This window comes from Notolepis coatsorum (assembly GCF_963971535.1).
Source record: "Notolepis coatsorum genome assembly, chromosome: 16".
NCBI classification, from domain to species: Eukaryota; Metazoa; Chordata; class Actinopteri; order Aulopiformes; family Paralepididae; genus Notolepis; species Notolepis coatsorum.
This window is the reverse complement of record NC_140180.1, coordinates 50,958,109-50,976,574: the sequence shown is the minus strand read 5'-3', so window position 1 is coordinate 50,976,574 and position 18,466 is coordinate 50,958,109. Positions and strand designations below refer to the sequence as shown.

Here is an 18,466-nt window from a genome sequence, read left to right as displayed (position 1 = left end):
AACTCCTCTTGTCCGTGAATGTCGAATCTCGTATTTTGGTCCGTGAATGTGTTTCAGAAAATCAAACATTGTGAAAACAGCCATGTAACACACAGACAAATATTTGATTTAATTGAATTCAATTTAATAGATTGCCATCACTGTTTTTCCCTTTCCACAGGAAGTTCGATTACTCCGAACTACAAGGACAACTCCACGTCCAGCGTGTCTCCGTGGTGCTCGTGCTCCGCCACGGGGAACCAGAGGGAGGACTGCCAGGAGTTTCTAGGACACTTCACTGACAACATTTGTTTGCGTGAGTGATACGACTTTATCCAACCTTTATTTAGAGCTGCTCTGTGGAAGATTGGCACCTTGTGACCGTTAGAGATTCAAGATTCAAGAGGGAACTGAACAAAACTATGAAAAACTAGTTTTAAGCAAATATAATGCTTTAAACAGGTAAAATAATCTGCCAGTGCAAGTACGGAATCTGACTTGGCATGATTTCTTGAAACAAGTATAAATAAGTCTGTTTACTGCAGAGCTGAGGGACTAGGAGACCAACCATCAGTGATGGCTGTCAGAATGTAGAGCTATTTAACACTTATTTTAACAACAAAAAAGACCACTTACAGCACGTTTAATCACATTGCAGATAGGCAAAGTAGTGTAGATAAATAATAAAATAGGTCGTAATGTAAAGACGTGAAATTACTTTGTTGACTTTGAATTTAAACAACCTTGGTCAAGCCGATGGATGTTTCAATATACAGTTTATCATTTGTGTGTAGATAATTTTCTGAAATCAATCTTTGCTAACGGTGTATATAGGCACCATGTCTCTTGCCAAGTAGCTTGTTATGGAGTCTGTGATTTTTCTTTTCTCTGTGAGGTCAGGTCTTACAAAATCTGTAACTGTGCCTGCTTTGTTGTTTTGTTTGGCTCGGCGGAATCCATGCTGGTCTGATTCTGCCGTCATAGTGGTCACATGACCACACACCAGTGGCGGCCCGCCCATAGGGGGCGCTGGGGCACCGCCCCCCCCCCCCCCCCCCTGGTAAAGAGAGCAGGAGAAGAAGAAAATGTTTTATTTTAATAAAAATGTTAGACCCCTAAAAATAAAATAAACATGTGTAAAATGAATAATATCTACTAATTTTAAGTATGTTTGTGTTTCAAATGCACAATAACGTTAATATATCAAATATAAATCATTGTTTTGTGATTCACATGACGTGAGAGTACCTCTAAAGCTGGGCGCATAGACATAGCGCGCACACTGTATCATCGCAGCCAATTAAATAGGTCAAGCAAATACATTTCGCCTATCAGTGCGTTCAAATATGATGTAATATGATGTAATCGGGGAGAGTTTTTCTAGCGCTCCAAGCAAGCAGGGTCCTGCTGTATTGTCACTCCCCCAGTCCACACAACGGAGAGTTTGCTAGCTTACTAGTAGCTACCATGGATCATTGGAGGCATGGAGTCAGAACATTACAACCTCGAATGCAGGTAAATCCCTCTGAGTGAAAGAGTTTCGACCTCATCAGCCTGATATCTCCTCAATTCAGAAACAATCAACAGACAGAGGAAGACAATACTCTGTCGTTTTCTAGCTGGTGGTAAGAAGTGTTGGCTACTTTGGCTAACAAGAAGCTATATGGCTAGCTGGATGCAGTCATGAATGCTGTTGCTTTCAATTCCTGCTTTTTAAAACGGGGGACAGATGCAACATGCCCATGGTATGGACTGTTACTGGAGTTTCTTTTTGAGTGGATAAAAAATAAAGTGGATTATGGCTTGTGTGGACAGCTGAATATCTCGCCCCCTTCAACTCTTGTGATGGTAAGTTTAATAGCTAGCCTTGCTGTACAGCATTGCTGTACAGCCTATGCTGTACAGCCCTGTACTCATACTGAAGTTATTCTTGGTATATACTACATACTACTAGGTCTGATCTTTTGCAGTTCCTCGTAATTTGTGTAACGATAGATTCCACGTCGCGCTGTGTGTGAGTGAGAGAGAGAGAGAAAGAGAGAGATAGAGAGATAGAGGGGGATACTAATTAATTTTGCCGCAGGGGGCATAATCACCCGGGACAATATAATGGTAACTTGTTTCAAATGACAAGATATACCTCTGTGATTATTATTGTACGGATCTGAATACGGGCGTGGGAGCATGCACAAATATAGTACAGTGATAATATGCTGCCTGCTCCCGAGAGAGAGAGAGAGAGAGAGAGAGAGAGAGAGAGAGAGAGAGAGAGAGAGAGAGAGAGAGAGAGAGAGATTTGGGCGTGCATGTTTGTGTAGGCGCTATTGGAAACGTGGCTGCATTGACTGTGATCATATATTGATTGATGGCAATGGTGATAGTTGTACTGTACCTACTTAAATATTCGTACCTTGTGGTTTCGCCGAAGCTCTGACGTGCACAGTGTGTGGTGTGTGACATTGTGATACCTCGGTACATGTTTGCAAAATGTTTGGTATAGCGCCTCCCCTGGAGAAGAATTCACCAGCCGCCACTGCCACACACACACACACACACACACACACACACACACACACACACACACACACACACACACACACACACACACACACACACACACACACACACACACACACACACACACACACACACACACACACACACACACACACTCTGCACACACTTCACTGCCTGAACAGAGACTGATTGGTAATCTTTATGGACGTAACATAAGCAGCCGGTTATATAATTGTACAGGCTGATATCACGATTGCAATTGTGATTCGCTTAATCGTGAAGGCACTAAGGGAGATCCTGTGTTATTTCATTATGAAATGTTGACGATATTCCCTCTTGCATAGACAGAAAACCAGGCTGAAATTGAGGAGAGGAATGAATGGATAATAAATACAGGTTTGAATGAATAGGACTCAAGTGATGTGTCTCGAACATAGAGATTGAATATATAGAAGAGACATTACTATTCAAGACTAGATTATTTAAATGGCCATTTGGCTGGTCCACCTTAAAATGGCTGCTAAATTTAATATATTTAATACATTTAATAATACGGTCATGGAAATCAGTGTTGAGTTTGTTGCACAAGACTCAAAAAGGCATTAGTTGGATGAACATTCCAACTTCCAGTCTCACGCACTGTCCACACATGAAGCAATGCTCATTCTCATGACAACATGATCAAAATTCGGAAGGCATCTTAGGTGTATGGAAGGAAATTACCATAATGCACTAGGAAAGCCCTTCTCTACAACTACTAGTTCTACATAATGCACTAGGAAAGCCCCTCTATACACCTACTAGTTAAGCATTACATCACGCGCAGGAGTGGTTTGTGAAAAATAAACCATACCTAGGGGTGGTCGTTAGACCCCCCTAGGCATGGTTTATCTTTCACAAATCACGACTGCAAGTGGTGTAATGCTTTTATACAACTGCCACATTCATCCAACCTTATTGCTATACAATAAACACACATTAATCGAAGATTTATTGAAAAAACCATCCGCCACAAAAAGTAGTTCCCACAACAACAAAAAAGAGAAGTTGCCTCCATGTGGAAGCAGCACGGAAGTGCATCCAACTGTTCTCAGTAAGACATCCAGCAACATCCAGCAAACTAACACATCCAACTGTCTCTCAACTAAGACATCCAACGAACTAACACATCCAACTGTCTTTCACCTAGACATCCAACGAACTAATACATCCAACTGTCTTTCAACTAAGACATCCAACCAACTAACACATCCAACTTTTCTTTAGTTTTTAACCTACTTTCTATAGAACTTCATTCTTAGATTCTTCTATAGAAAGTAGGTAAAACAAATTAAAAAACGTTTTCTTTGCCCTATAGGAAAAAAAGTTTTCTTCGCCCAATTTTTTTATTTTATTTTTTAAAACTACTTTCTATAGAAGCAGCTGGGAGGTGCGCTGTTTTAAGTGAGAGTGGGTTATTGAATTGATTGATTGCTAATTTTATTACTGTCCGCCTTGTTTCCAATTGGTTAAGTTTAGGCCCTCTTTCAAAGTTGGTTTGGAAGGAGTTTGGAACCAGGGCTGGTGGTCTATCGCCCTGCTCTAAAGACAAACTCTAACCTTAACCAACTTCGAAAGAGGGCCTAAACTTAACCAGTTGGAAACCAGGCGGACAGTAATAAAATTAGCAATCAATCAATCAATCAATCAATTCAATAGGCCATGCTCACTTAAAACAGCGCAGCACCCAGCTGCTTCTATGTCTCTCAGTCTGACTCTCCTACGCTGTTGCAGACAGGAGTGTGTGTGTGTGTGTGTGTGTGTGTGTGTGTGTGTGTGTGTGTGTGTGTGTGTGTGTGTGTGTGTGTGTGTGTGTGTGTGTGTGTGTGTGTGTGTGTGCGTGTGTGTGTGTGTGTGTTTGTATGTGTGTGTGTGTGTGTGTGTGCGACCAAGTGAGTGTGCCAGACAGTGTGAGAGAGTGAGCTCTGCAGTCAGGGGCAAGGAAGGGGAAGAAGGAGAAGAAAAAATAAATAAATAAAAAATGCAAATTAATCAATCAATCAATCCGCGCGATTTTTATTTTGTTCCACAATGACTCATGACCCATCAATTACATCATCCAACATTGTTTAAAGAACTAAGACATTCGGCGTGACAGAATCAGTTTATATTTAGTCGTTATGACGCTATCAACATATCCATTTGTTAAAGATTATTGTCCGCCATCTTGTTTTTTCCTAAAAATCCGCACGGCGGAGTGATTGTAATTCGGTTGTGGGCGGGTCCTGGGACCAGGAGCGTGGAATTGTGAAGAATACATACGTGTAAATTGACTGTTTCAGCCAATCAGAATCGAGAAATTTGCATGTCGTTGTATAATTCTACATAATACACAAGGAAAGCCCCTCTCTACACCTACTAGTTCTACATAATACACTAGGAAAGCCCCTCTCTACACCTACTAGTTCTACATAATACATTAGGAAAGCCCCTCTCTACACCTACTAGTTCTACATAATGCATTAGGAAAGCCCCTCTCTACACCTACTAGTTATACATAATACATTAGGAAAGCCCCTCTCTACACCTACTAGTTCTACACAATATACTAGGAAAGCCCCTCTCTACACCTACTAGTTCTACATAATACAATAGGAAAGCCCCTCTCTACACCTACTAGTTCTACATAATACACTAGGAAAGCCCCTCTCTACACCTACTAGTTCTACATAATACACTAGGAAAGCCCCTCTCTACACCTACTAGTTCTACACAATATACTAGGAAAGCCCCTCTCTACACCTACTAGTTCTACATAATACAATAGGAAAGCCCCTCTCTACACCTACTAGTTCTACATAATACACTAGGAAAGCCCCTCTCTACACCTACTAGTTCTACATAATACACTAGGAAAGCCCCTCTCTACACCTACTAGTTCTACATAATACACTAGGAAAGCCCCTCTCTACACCTACTAGTTCTACATAATACACTAGGAAAACCCCTCTCTACACATACTAGTTCTACATAATACCCTAGGAAAGCCCCTCTCTACACCTACTAGTTCTACAGCATCAATACTGCTTTTATATACAGCAGCAGAGGTATACTGAATGTTGTATAATTAACATTCAGTATGTCCCCCCTTGTTTCTTTATCTCTTACTGTCTTTCTCCCTCTCTTTTTCACAGTCTCTCTCTCTCATTCTCTCCATCTCTCCTCATTAATCATCGACTTCATGCAGTAACCTTGGTAATTCCACCTGGGTGTTCTCACAATTGCCTTTAAGTGAAAGGGAGATGGGTTGGCTGTGTGATTCTTAAATAATTGCATATTTATTAAGCTACCCTCCTTCTAAGGCCTGATGCATTTTCCATTTTCACTAGATGATGGAGGTACCATCTGAGACAGTACAGGTGTAAGCCTCCTCTGGGAAACCACTTGTTTAGAAACATGATTTAGTGGGAGATTCTAAAATTAGTACTAACAGTGATTAGAAATGCCAAGTATCAAGTACTGTGACTGATCTCGTGTGGATTTGCTTTTTTAAAGGTGCGGCAGGTAACTTTGCAGGAAATTGCAGCTTCCAGAAGACTTGTTTGAGCATATCTTGTCAGAGCATCCCTTGCCTTCTGGTGGCTCAAAGCGACAGTTAAACACTTTAAAGGTGCTATAGATAACATTCAGCCACTAAATGTCACACTAGAGCTCCAGCATGTCATTTATCCAATCAGGTGCCTTCCACGTGGGGAAACGGCAAGTATGGAGAGTATACATGCACACAACAACAGCATTCATGTAAACAACAACATAAATTTTGCACCTGCAAACAATTTTTTTTATTATAAATATATAATAATTAATCTAATTAGTGAATCAATAATATTTTGGGGGGAAAGCAACACTTTTATTCCACACTTTTCTAAAAGCTCTATGGATGTATTCTTTTAGTTTTCTTTATTTTACGCCCTAGAAGGAGAGAGATGAGAGAGATGGACCCTAGAGGGAGATGGGTCCCAGAGAGAGATGGGCCCTAGAGGGAGATGGGCCCTAGAGGGAGATGGGCCCTAGAGGGAGATGGGTCCTAGAGAGAGATGGGCCCTAGAGAGAGATGGACACTAGAGAGAGAGATGGACCCTAGAATATAGTTTTATTATTCAACTATGACATGATGATTCTTGATGTTTGCCACAGTATGTTCTATGTGGCCAGGACTCTCTCCTCACTGTGAGCACAGTGAGGTGAATCTGTGACTCTCTCCTCACTGTGAGCACAGTGAGGTGAATCTGTGACTCTCTCCTCTCTGTGAGCACAGTGAGGGGAATCTGTGACTCTCTCTCCTCGGGCCTCCTGCCTGGAAGAGGACTCACAGAGAGAGGTCTCAGTGTTTGGCCAAGGCCACAGCTCCACGAGCTAATGAGGGGGATGCAGAGAGGCAGGTGCACGTTGGAAAGACCTGAAGAGAATACTGAGTATTTTTCTTTCTTCCCTCTCTGTGCAAATCCCATCCGGCTCCGGCCCGGCGAGGCTTCACGTGCAGAATTCAGAATTGAGATCTGAAGGCTTCTGCTGTGTCATTAACTGAATAAGGAATTATTGGAAAATAGTTGAGAAATTTATTGATTTTGAGGAAGTCATGTAAACTGTCTCACACTGTGATTTCTCTGTGTGTCATAAAACAGGGAATGCTCTCCTGGCGTTTGGAAGGGACTCAGAGCAGCAGCCTACTCTCAGCAGCCAGACCAGCCCGGTGCAAGACGGCAGAGAAACACACAGCACTGCTCCTCCCCCGGCTACCATGGAAACCACACGGAATAGTCTGGACACAATGATACCTACACAGGTGTGAATGTTGTCTCGTCTATGGAGAACCAAATGTGATGTAATAAAAATAATATATATAGAAATAATTATATCTTAAAAAATAATACATAAATAAATAATTACATTATTAAATGATTGCTGTTTTCGTAATAATGTGATTATATTTATTTTTCATGATAACAACAGGTTTTAACAGACTTTTTGTAATGACATAATGAGACTATTCCGAATGAATAAGTGGCTCCTTTTTATTTCATAATGACACTTTTCATAACGGTTCAGCCATCTGTCAATCAGCATGAACAGGGCAGGGTCACGTTTCACACACATTCAGACTAAAGCAACAGCTCATTTGAGAAACTGATTCAGTTGCACAAAACAAAAGCAGTGTATGACAACTTCTCAGTCAGCTCTATTGTTAGATATGTCTAACATCAAAAGTCCAGTTCTTCTTTGAAGATGACATTTTAACTGTGAAGGTGAGTGTAATTTTGTTCCATATGTCAGTATTAGCTAAATGTAGGTAAAGTTCCTTCATCCAAAAACCCAAGACCCATGATCAGGGTTCATAACTAGCTCTGCTAGCAAACATTTTTATCAACTGGTCAAGTGATTACTAACTAACATTACTATCACCAGTTGATACAAACGTTAGACCTGTAGACATATCTGTCTTGAGCTGATTCTACTAAGAGGGAGCAGAGTCGGCGCCAGAGCGAATTTAACGGGGGGGGCATATGGTAATTTCGGGGGGGCATAAAATATAGGCTTCAGAAAACGAATTTCCCGCAAACCAACATGCATTTCAAAACATGAGTGCGCATAAGAGATAAGACAGTCTCTCTCTCTCTCTCTCTCTCTCTCTCTCTCTCTCTCTCTCTCTCTCTCTCTCTCTCTCTCTCTCTCTCTCTCTCTCTCTCTCTCTCTCTCTCTCTCTCTCTCTCTCTCTCTCTCTCTCTTTCTCTCTCACGTCACAACAAACACACTGTACTGTATTGTACCCATTCTGCAATCTGTTAATAAAGTTTTCAATCAATCAATCAACTCGCGTCTTGCGCACACACACACACAAATTAAACAGTATGAAATAAGCCAGAGGCTGGGCTTTACATTCATTAATAAGTGAAAGTAACTGTTAACGGTGCTCCTGGTTGAGAACACATTACTCACTGTCTGCCTGGTTATGTCTGTGCCAGCCAGTACTGTACAGCGGGGCAGGTCCATGGATCCTCTTACAACCACTACGCAACTCTCTAACTCTAAACCCGATCTCCGATTGACCCCCACCGCCCACCCCCTCCCCTCGCATATAATAATCAATAACTACACGCAAGCTTATCATGCAACGAAATAAGATTGGAGAGGGGGGCGAGACTGTTTGCTGTTTTTTATAAACTGGGATCAACACTGCTCAAAACGGCATTATTTCCGTATTTGGCTGCCTGCTGCGCCTGCGCTGTGATCACAGCGCATGCGCATCATGCACCCAACGCTGGAAATAATGCCATTTTGACCAGTTTATAAAAGATATTTAAAATGTTTATTAGCAACGCAGAGCTTTCTAACCCTCCCGTATCTCTGTCCAAGACCCTCGTGCAACTGTGAGTATCTTTGAAATTTCTCTCTGATACTTGTATAACGAACCGTTCGACCAGAACCAGTCCTTCATGGTAAATCTAGGTTGGTTTCCTATTGAGGAGCAAGTGACTGTGGATTCACTCGGTGCATCAGTCACGAAAGGGGCTACGTGCGATCAAACATACACTTCTTTTAAGACTTTTTTTTGTTTAATTTCGTTTAATAATAGGCCAAATAGCCTATTTATAAAGGAAAACATCTGACTTTTACTATAATAAAAAGAATTAAATGTTTAATTATTAAAATGTTTTATAATAATTGCCTATGACGTTTTGGAGGGGCACAGTGTGTCATCTGGGGGGGCATGACCCGCGAATGCCCCCCCATGGCGCCGACACTGAGAGGGAGCTAACTAGTTTAGTGTGTAGAGCATGGAGATGTGTAGCATGATAAGATAATACATGCTCTAAAAAAAGAAAGAACATTCAGATTTTATTTTGCCAAAGTAGCAAGAAACTATCTTATTTCTTAAGAAATCTTATTTTCAAGGCCTGGAGAAGTCATCAATTAAGTAAAATCATTGAAGGTTTTGGAAAAGGCGTGGAAACCCGACCAATCTTTCGCTGTTGACTAAAAACACACTTCTTCAATCAATATCTGAAATGAAAAAAAAAACACTAACCTTCTTACTGTCTTCTACTATCATGCACTCTTCCTACTATACTAATTATGTCTTTACTACTATGCACTCAACATTGCAGTTTCAACACAGTTTGATGAACATTGTTACTCAGAATGAGTTGTACCCTTCCTGCTGACTTGTCGTACAGAACTTGTATGTGGCTTTGGATAAAAGCGTCAGCTAAATGACTAAATGTAAATGTAGTGTGGCACTAGAGCACGGAACATAGATCAGAACAAACTGTCCAGACATTGCACATCAAATATGACTATAAACATATTTTATGTTCAACATTAGGTAGGAAAATGGCGGCTGGGTGGCGCAGCGGACATTGCGCTCGTCACCAATGCAAGAGACACCGGGTTCGACTCCGGCTGTCGGCGCTGCCTCCGGCTTGGGCCAGCCGTCATACTAACTCAATTGGCAGAGTCAGCGGGTGGAAGTCGATGGGTGGTAATCTGGACGTTGTGGACAGCGACTCCTACAGGTCGGTTGGGGACGCCTGCACAGCAGAGACAGGAAATGGCGGGGGTAGTGTGAGCCTCCCACACGTTACACCTCGCCAATGAGAGTCCGTGCTGGCAGGTGAAAAGATGTGACAGGCTGCCTCCTCGTGTACTGGAGGGGGCACGTGATGCAAGGCTTCTGTCCTTCCTACAACCGGCCTGTGGGGGGCATATGCAAGCAAAGTTCAAGACAGGGGAGGGAAGAATTGGCACAATGGAATTGGGATGGGAGAAAAATAGAAAAAGAGGAGAAAAAGTGGATAAAAAAAAACATTAGGTAGGAAAATGTATTTTTGATACACTGAATATGTAACATATGTACGTATTTGTAATACGTATACATTGAACAATACGATACAATATGTAAATATATTACTTATAGCACACACTCACTCCCCAAAGGTGGATGCACAGACACATCCCGTGCACAGCATACATTTGGAGTCACACTCAAGTGATGATTGAGAGGGATTATGTTGGTATGAGTCTATACATTGTTTTGTTTTTTTTGATAATTCTATTCATTATACCTTTCGCACTATTCATACAATTCATGCAGCGAGGTTGGTTACCCATTTCCGAAGATGTTCCCAGACAGCAAGGTCGCTAGTTTACAATTGAGAGCACTAAAGTCCTCTACTTCTACCTCGGCGCTGCACCTAACTTCAAATCTCTTGTCCTGACAATCTGGATACGTGGTGTGTTTCGATGAGCCACCGAACCATGAATTGCAATGGAAACGGATGGACTTGCATGTTTGAATTTGGGATGGTGGAGATATGCGCACGCTGTATTTTGGTCAGGTTGACGAAATTACTTCAGTTCTTGATGGGATTGGAGTGAAATATCGATGGACAGACCAATGTAAACTGGAAAATCTTTGACCTGCTACAGAAAGAAGATCAGTGATGTGAACAAATCTCTGCTCAACATTGGATCATGTGGCTTACAGATACCGCATAATGCCTTTCGGAATGGATGCAAAGCAAGTCGCTGGGAGATTGACCGTACTCTTGTCTAGCCTGTACTGGCTTTTCAAACACAGTTCTGCCCTAGGGGATTACACCAAGGCCACAGGCAGTGAAACCTTCATGTTGAAATGTTGTAAGTATAGTTGAATTGAGAGTATCAATGTCTGCAACAGAGCACTTCTCATGTGGCCACATGTGCAGACATATGGCCAAGCAGGGAAGAAAAGCACATCTGATCCAGTTTTCCCTGTGCGGGTTGCAGTATATGTGTCACGGTGTAGTACTGAACCCAATATGCAGACAGAGACATATCTTGTAAAAAACCCAATATGGGTATATTTAATGGATAATGGTCAGTGTCCAGGCAGGGGTCAATACATGGGGAAGGTACTCGTATAGTCCGGGGTGTGCGCGGGGGCAAGAGAGTCAGACAGGCGGGAGTCAGAGCGGGTACAGGATAGTCAGCCTCTGATTTGAGAGCCACAGTTCAGGGTGACACGCCAGTCAGGCTGCGGGGAAAGGACGAGAGAACAGGATTAGACACGGTCGAAGAACAGAGGTCCAGGCACAGAACAAGAGGGCATCCGAGTACAGAGTACGAGAGTATCAAAGTATAGAAAACGAGCATAATAATACGACTAACTGGTAAATACGAAGTTACGATCTGGCAGCCTCTTGACATCTGGGGCGGGGTTATATCCCCGACGTAATTGGCCCACAGACGCCAGATCAGCTGCCACGCTGGACACTGTAATGAGAGCGGGAGAGGGGGAAAGAGAGGGAGAGAGCACTGCCCGGCAGGAACCATGACAATATGAAAGCATTGCAAAACTGGCTACTCCATTCTTGACTGCCCATGCTTCCCTTCATGACAAATGACACATTCAAGTTAGTCAGGTAAGCCTAACTGTATAATATTCACTGTGAACTATTTGAAAGTGAATTTTGGACATTTAAATATCTTATTTCTCTTTGTCAATTAGATGTGTGCATGTGTGAGACGATTAATGTGTGGGGTCTTTGTATGTGTTAGGTTAGGGAAAGCTTATTGTTGTTTTGTCTTCGTTGTAGGGGCTTATGGAGAAGTTTATGTTGGATTTGTGGCAGAAACATCCATCAGACAGCTCAGCTCAGACTGCTCTGAGGCAAAAGCAAAATCACAGAAAGGCAGGCGCTAGAAATAAGAATGGAGACCAAGGCCTTTCTTAGAACTCTCAAATAGCTAAACCAAGAAGGAGTACACATGGGTGTTGAATTCAAAATGAACAAACAAACCATGATGGTTGAATGTTAATTGTTTGCTTGAATGTAGCATCATACTGCTTGGGTATTTTATGTGAAGGGCATGTCTGTAATTTCTTAAAGGAACACGCCAACATTTGAGGAAATTTGCTTATCGTCTTCTCCAGAGAGAGACAAGAAGATGTGAAGATATGCGTTAAGATGCGTTCAGTAGAAATCTGGCTGCACGTTAGCCTAGCTTAGCACAATGAATGGAAGCGGACAGTGCCGGTTAGCCTTCGGGAGAGGTGTTAGTTGGACAATGCCTAGGCTAACCGGCAGCCAGATAGCTTTCTACTGAACCCACAGAGAGGAAACTGGTATCTATCTTCTTGTCTCTCTCTCTTGAGAAGACGGTAAGCTAATTTACCAAAATGTTGGCATGTTCCTATACATTGAGGAGCTCCAACACTTTGTTTTGTAAATGTGTACATACAATGTGCACAGCCTTGTTGAGCCAAAAGGATCATAATAACTTCAAAGGAAAAACATGCTAGAACAGTAAATCATTTAAATACACTGCATGTCTGGGCAATTATATCACATATTGTGGGGCAAGACATTTATTTTTTTAAAACCCTTTTTCGAGTTGATAATACAATTTCAACAATGTATTGGCAAGTCAGTTCAGTTTTCCTTGACGCTTGAAAGCCATTGCCAGAATGTTATCCTAAGTGTCTGTAATTTAAAGCTCTTTCTCGAATAAAGGGTTATATTTCATACTGGCTGTGCACCTTGCTTCACCTATTGGACGCTCACACCAATGAACGCTCACTGAAACAACATTCACTGACCAGGGCACGTTTTTGAATTATGATAGTTTGATGTTTTCAAAATGTGCTTGTACCTGCTGTGTTAATTTTTTTACCCATTTTGTTTGCAACATGTTTGCTTGTAATTTCATAATAAACAAGAAATCAAAAGTCAAAGTCTAATCCTTTGATGTTTTCTTCTGTACATTATGTAATGAGTACATACGTTGATTCAGCCTACAAGATGGTGTGTGACAGCAATGGTCAATTCACACAAATATGGCTATTTCTCCTCATCTCTGTAGCGAGAGGCAAACCTGAAGCTATACTACAGGATCACTTTCTGTTTGCAAACGGGACTCACTAAAAACTTGGTATCTCCTATGGGTGTCATGCACTGTGACCAATGGGCAGCTAAGGTGCAAGGTCTATAGGTGGGTTTATTTATCTATTTTATTTAACCAGGTAGGTGAGTCTAATTGAGATCAAGCATTTCTTGCAAGAGAGACCTGGTCAAGACAGCAGCATTTAAAACATACATTACAGTTACAGATGCTACAACATAAAACAAACATAGAATAATATCATACAAAACACATTAAAAGTTAATTGTTCAGGGCCAGGGTTAATGGAAGTAAGCTATTCCGAACAACAGACAGCTCAGCTCTGTTTCCAGGTATTCATCAAAAGTAAATCAGATTTTGCACCCGCAAGTTAGCTTGTAGTCTGTTCCAGGAAGAGGGAGAGGAATACCAAAGAGCAACTTACCTGGTTCTGTGTGGACCTTGTGTACAGATAATGAGTACAGGTCAGACCAGTAGGCTATAGCTGCCTGTTTCGCGTGATCTGAAAGTGCACAGACGAGACCAACCAAGTATACACTTCTTCAGTGGGTGCCTCTGCATAGACAAAGAGGGCTAATTAGCCTTGGTGCCAAGAAAAGCCCCTCAGACTGAAGGTGGCAATCTGCAGTTTAACATTCACTAATGAGACACCACACCATGATGCAGGGCCGCCTGGGAGAAATGCGAGGCCCTGTGCGAGATTTAACGCGAGCCCCCCCCCCCCCCCCCCAAAAGGTAAAAAAAAAAAAAAAAAAAAAATATATATATATATATATATATATATATATATTTTTTTTTTTTTTTTTTTTTTTATACAGTCAACATATTCTTAAATAATAGCGCTGCCCGAGGCGGGGCATGATACAGTCAACATATAGCAAAAGAGAGAGCGAGAGAGAGCTCCCGTTCTACAGTCAATATACAGTGTACAGAGAGAGAGAGAGAGAGAGAGAGAGAGAGAGAGAGACACATTGGAAAGAAATTGAAATGCTATTTGGCCCTAAACAGAGAGTACACAGTGGCAGAATACCTGAGCACTGTGACTGAAGATCCTTGAGCACAGCCTAGCCATCGAGAAAGGCCGCCATAGGCAGACTGTGTGTGTTAGAAAGAGAGAGAGAGAGAGAGAGAGAACATGTGTGTTTGTCATGTGTGTGTGTGTTAGAGAGAGACTATAGCATGTATGAGAGATTCAAAAGGACAAAGATCAACAATCCAACAAGAAGAGCGTCTATACCAGAGAAACCAAAGCAGCAAGGAGCCAATGGCCGACATCAGCTAAATAGGCTAGCCAGGTACTGTGACACCAGGCCACGTGACACACAGCTTTGGCCAACGGCCCAACGCTACCCAAGCTACACAAACGACCATTCACACACAGCACATGTCGTATCTCCAAATGTTGTGAAGTAGCATATGTTTTGCCTGGAAAAAAACATCGTTATTAACAAAACATTCGGGAGGGGAAGGAAGGAAGAGTGGGGTAATGTCATGACATTTTACCTGCACGAGGAACACAGGTCTCCACGTTGACGAAAGGCCTCTCGCTGTCGGGACAAAGCTATGGCCAGAGCCTTGTCATGGTGCAGGCCCGACTACATCTTCTGTCAAAGATGATGTCGTAGTCAGAGTGCCAGGGCCTGCTATTCTCAAGGCTAACTGATAGCATCAAACGAACGTTCCCAGCTGACGCTAAACAGCTAACTGGCTAACAGTTAGCTCAATCAGGCACCTGGCTGCATGTAGTAGCCGCATAGCTTGCTTCTGCGTTAGCTAACAGCTAACAAGCTATGCGGCTACTGTCTACATACAGCCAGGTGCTCTCAGCAGGCACACACAGTTAGCTACTAGTAGTACTATATATTAGCTTGTCGACCAGTTTGGCTCCAGAAAGAGAGAAAGATAGATAGGTCAGGACAGGTCCACGGCGGGTATTTAATCATAGGTTGACTCACATAACGCAGTATCAATGAATGCGGCGCGGCCGGCGCCAATGGTGAAGTTGGAAGGAGACTTGGCCCACGGTGTAATTCTTCTTCTTCTTCTTCTTCGAGTACTTTCCGGCAGACTGGACACCTTTCGGCATATTGCTGCCTAACAGATTTATCTGCTCACAAGTTCTCTTCTCCTTCTTTTGAAAAGACATCCACTCGCCTCGCTCCTCTGAATAGCGCTGAATTATCTACCTCGTGTGTCTTCTTCTTCTATTTGGTATTACGGCGGTCGGCGGACGGGCCGGAAACACTATCCTAAAATCTGTAGAGCAGCAAATCCGCAGAAACCGGAAAACTGCAGTCTGCAGAGCCAGGAAGTCAGACACATTCTACAAACGTGTCTAATGTGAAATATATAAGCATATAAGCAAAACTAGATTTTAGGTCTGTGATGAAAAAGGGCCTCGCGGGAAGGGGGGCCTCGCAAAAAAATAAAAAAAAAATAAAAAAAAATAATAAAAAATAATAAAAATAAAAAATAATTTTTTTTTATTTTTTTTTTATTTTTTTTTGCGAGGCCCCCCTTCCCGCGAGGCCCTGTGCGACCGCACTGCTCGCACACCCCCTGAGGCGGCCCTGCCATGATGTAATCCTATTCAACTGATAAGTTATTTACAGAACAAACACTATGCTTGGATAATTAATTAAGGATTAAGGATGAATAATGAGGAAGCAGGTGATCTTGACATGAGTGTGACTAAGGTTGATCTAGTGCTGGATGTTAGTATTAGACAGCTGCGGTTGATCTAGTGCTGGGTATTAGTATTAAATAGCCGAGGTCGAATGTCAGATGAGGAAGTAAGTAGCATCTCTAGCAGGTCCAGATGTGCCCCTGGCAGGCCCTGTAGGAGAAGGCAATGAGTGAGAGGGAATGGCCATGGGATGGGATGCATGAACCTGACCTCCTCAACCTTGTCCTGACATAGAATAGCCGTAATAAATATAGAAATATCAATTCAAGTATAATGAACAGCAGAGGTGCTACATGATCCAACTGGAAGGGGATAAGATGTGTTGGTACAACACTGTATTGAATGCGGTACTCTACTCTCTTGGTAAATAATATGTTTCATGTTCAGGTATAAAACAATTTCTTGGCAACTTGGCAAAATAAAACATAATAATTTTTAGAACACAAATGATCTTATCACACTACACACCGCCATCAGCTCAAGACGGATAAGTCTCCAAGTGCAAGTAATGTTAGTATCACTTGATGAGTTGATAAAAACGCTAGCTTGCGTAACAAAATTACACACACCATCACATTTAGCAACAATGATTCACTTGGTGGCTGGTTTGACTTTGCCACTCCATGGCAACATAGAAAGGCGAAGTCCCTCCCCATCCGACCGTATTTTTTATAATATGTACGCTAGTCACGTCATGGCAACTTTATGTAATTCCACCATTGTAGCACATTTGGTTCTCTATACTCGTTTTATGGAAAGTGATCGCTCTCTTTTTCTTCTCCTCAGGCCACGGAAAACGAACGTCTGTGGGGCAGCTCTACTTTGCCGTCTAACAGCCTCCCAAAATCTGCCTCCTCTCCCAGCTTACTGCCCGAAGCTGCTTTCACTGGCCTCCTGTTGATGCTTCTGTATCTGCTCTGTGATGGACACTAAAGACTGACGGGCCAAACGCTGAGAGCCTTGCTAGCAACAACAAGCAGATGGGAGTGTTGGTTGGAGTCCTGAGGAAAATGGATCCCGTGGACCACTTCTCCCTTGAAATATGTACAGCTTATCAGTCTTTCTATTTTTGTGTCTCTGTGGTCCAGTTCCACTTGCCAATGTTCCCTCTCAGAGCGCACTGCCTGAGAGACTGAGGCAGATTGAAGCCAATCTGTACACATTTGTACATTGCTACCGCATTTGAGCAGAGATGAAACTGTACTTCTTACTGGACAAACATCCAGCTATTCAAGCACATCCTTTTTTTTTTCTCAGAGTGAACATGAAAATAATTCTAAAAGATGATACAAATCAGAGACATGGAGTATAACGTTATCAATGAAGATTTGTGTTGTTAGCAGAAAAGCTCTTACGTTATGCCTGCATTTTAAATGCTGTGTGGAGAGATTCGGAGTGAACCAGTGAACATTATCTCTATTTTGTACTCTGAACACACAGTGACTGGAAAAACCCCTTGAGGATATGGGGCTTTAATACAGCTCCCCTCAACTCAGCTGAAGGAGGACCATTATTTCTGATCGATACTGGAATTGACGAGATGGAGAGACAATGGAGCTATGGCTTCCTCAGACAAACACCCCTGACTGGAAATGTTCCAGGTGCTTATCTGGAATAGATGTAGCAGCACCACCACATTAGCTGGAATAAACTCTCACATTATACAATCATACCCTCTATGAAGATGTGGCTCCTTTCGAAAACTAGCTCACGTCCAGTTTTATTTGTTATTGCTAATGCTAGGTGTTAAAACACTGCTCTTTTGCTCCCTGGAATTTTGTCAAAAGCATTTTCTCGTTACCTGTAAAGTCACTGCTATGCGTTATCCTTTTATTACTCCATGTGTAAATGGACATTGCTATAGAGGGCTCTGAATTTTTTGTGCCATAGGAGGACTGGAACAGAGAGGAGCCGGTTTGTGACTGGCAGTGGATTTCTAACATGATGGCATTAAGAGTGCTGCAAATAAAAGCTCCCGGATCATGACGTTTACACGTGAGACGTTTGAATATGGATATATTGCATTTCAACAATAGATGACTTCAATCGTGAGTGCTTGGCCAAAAATATAAATATTAAACAAGTGTGACCAAAAAAATATGTATGTATGTATATGTACACAAATATTACCCACAGCCAACAACGCTAGACAATTTAGGACATGAGACCACTGATACTTCATCAGAGCACCAGATTGACTACCCAGTTTGAATGTCCTGTGAAGCTAAAATGTGGCTGTATGGTGTGACTGGCATCATGTCTGATGTGTACCACTTCAAGAATGTTGATACACACAAGCCTGCCTCCCTGCATCCACTTCTGTCCCCCTCACCAGCACGTGCACACACAGGCACACACACACTC

The 18,466-nt window shown here is 42.2% G+C and overlaps 1 protein-coding gene across 1 annotated transcript in view; it reads left to right on the top strand.

Annotated features, from left to right (window-relative positions):
• gfra4b (GDNF family receptor alpha 4b) overlaps positions 1-18,200 on the top strand; it is a 199,844-nt gene extending 181,644 nt beyond the window's left edge. The window contains exons 6-8 of the mRNA XM_084331662.1: positions 161-295; positions 7,161-7,321; positions 16,889-18,200. Coding sequence (XP_084187788.1) covers positions 161-295; positions 7,161-7,321; positions 16,889-17,035 — 443 coding nt within the window. The 3' untranslated portion in view covers positions 17,036-18,200. The remainder of the gene's footprint in view (positions 1-160; positions 296-7,160; positions 7,322-16,888) is intronic.
• Positions 18,201-18,466: the final 266 nt, after the last annotated feature.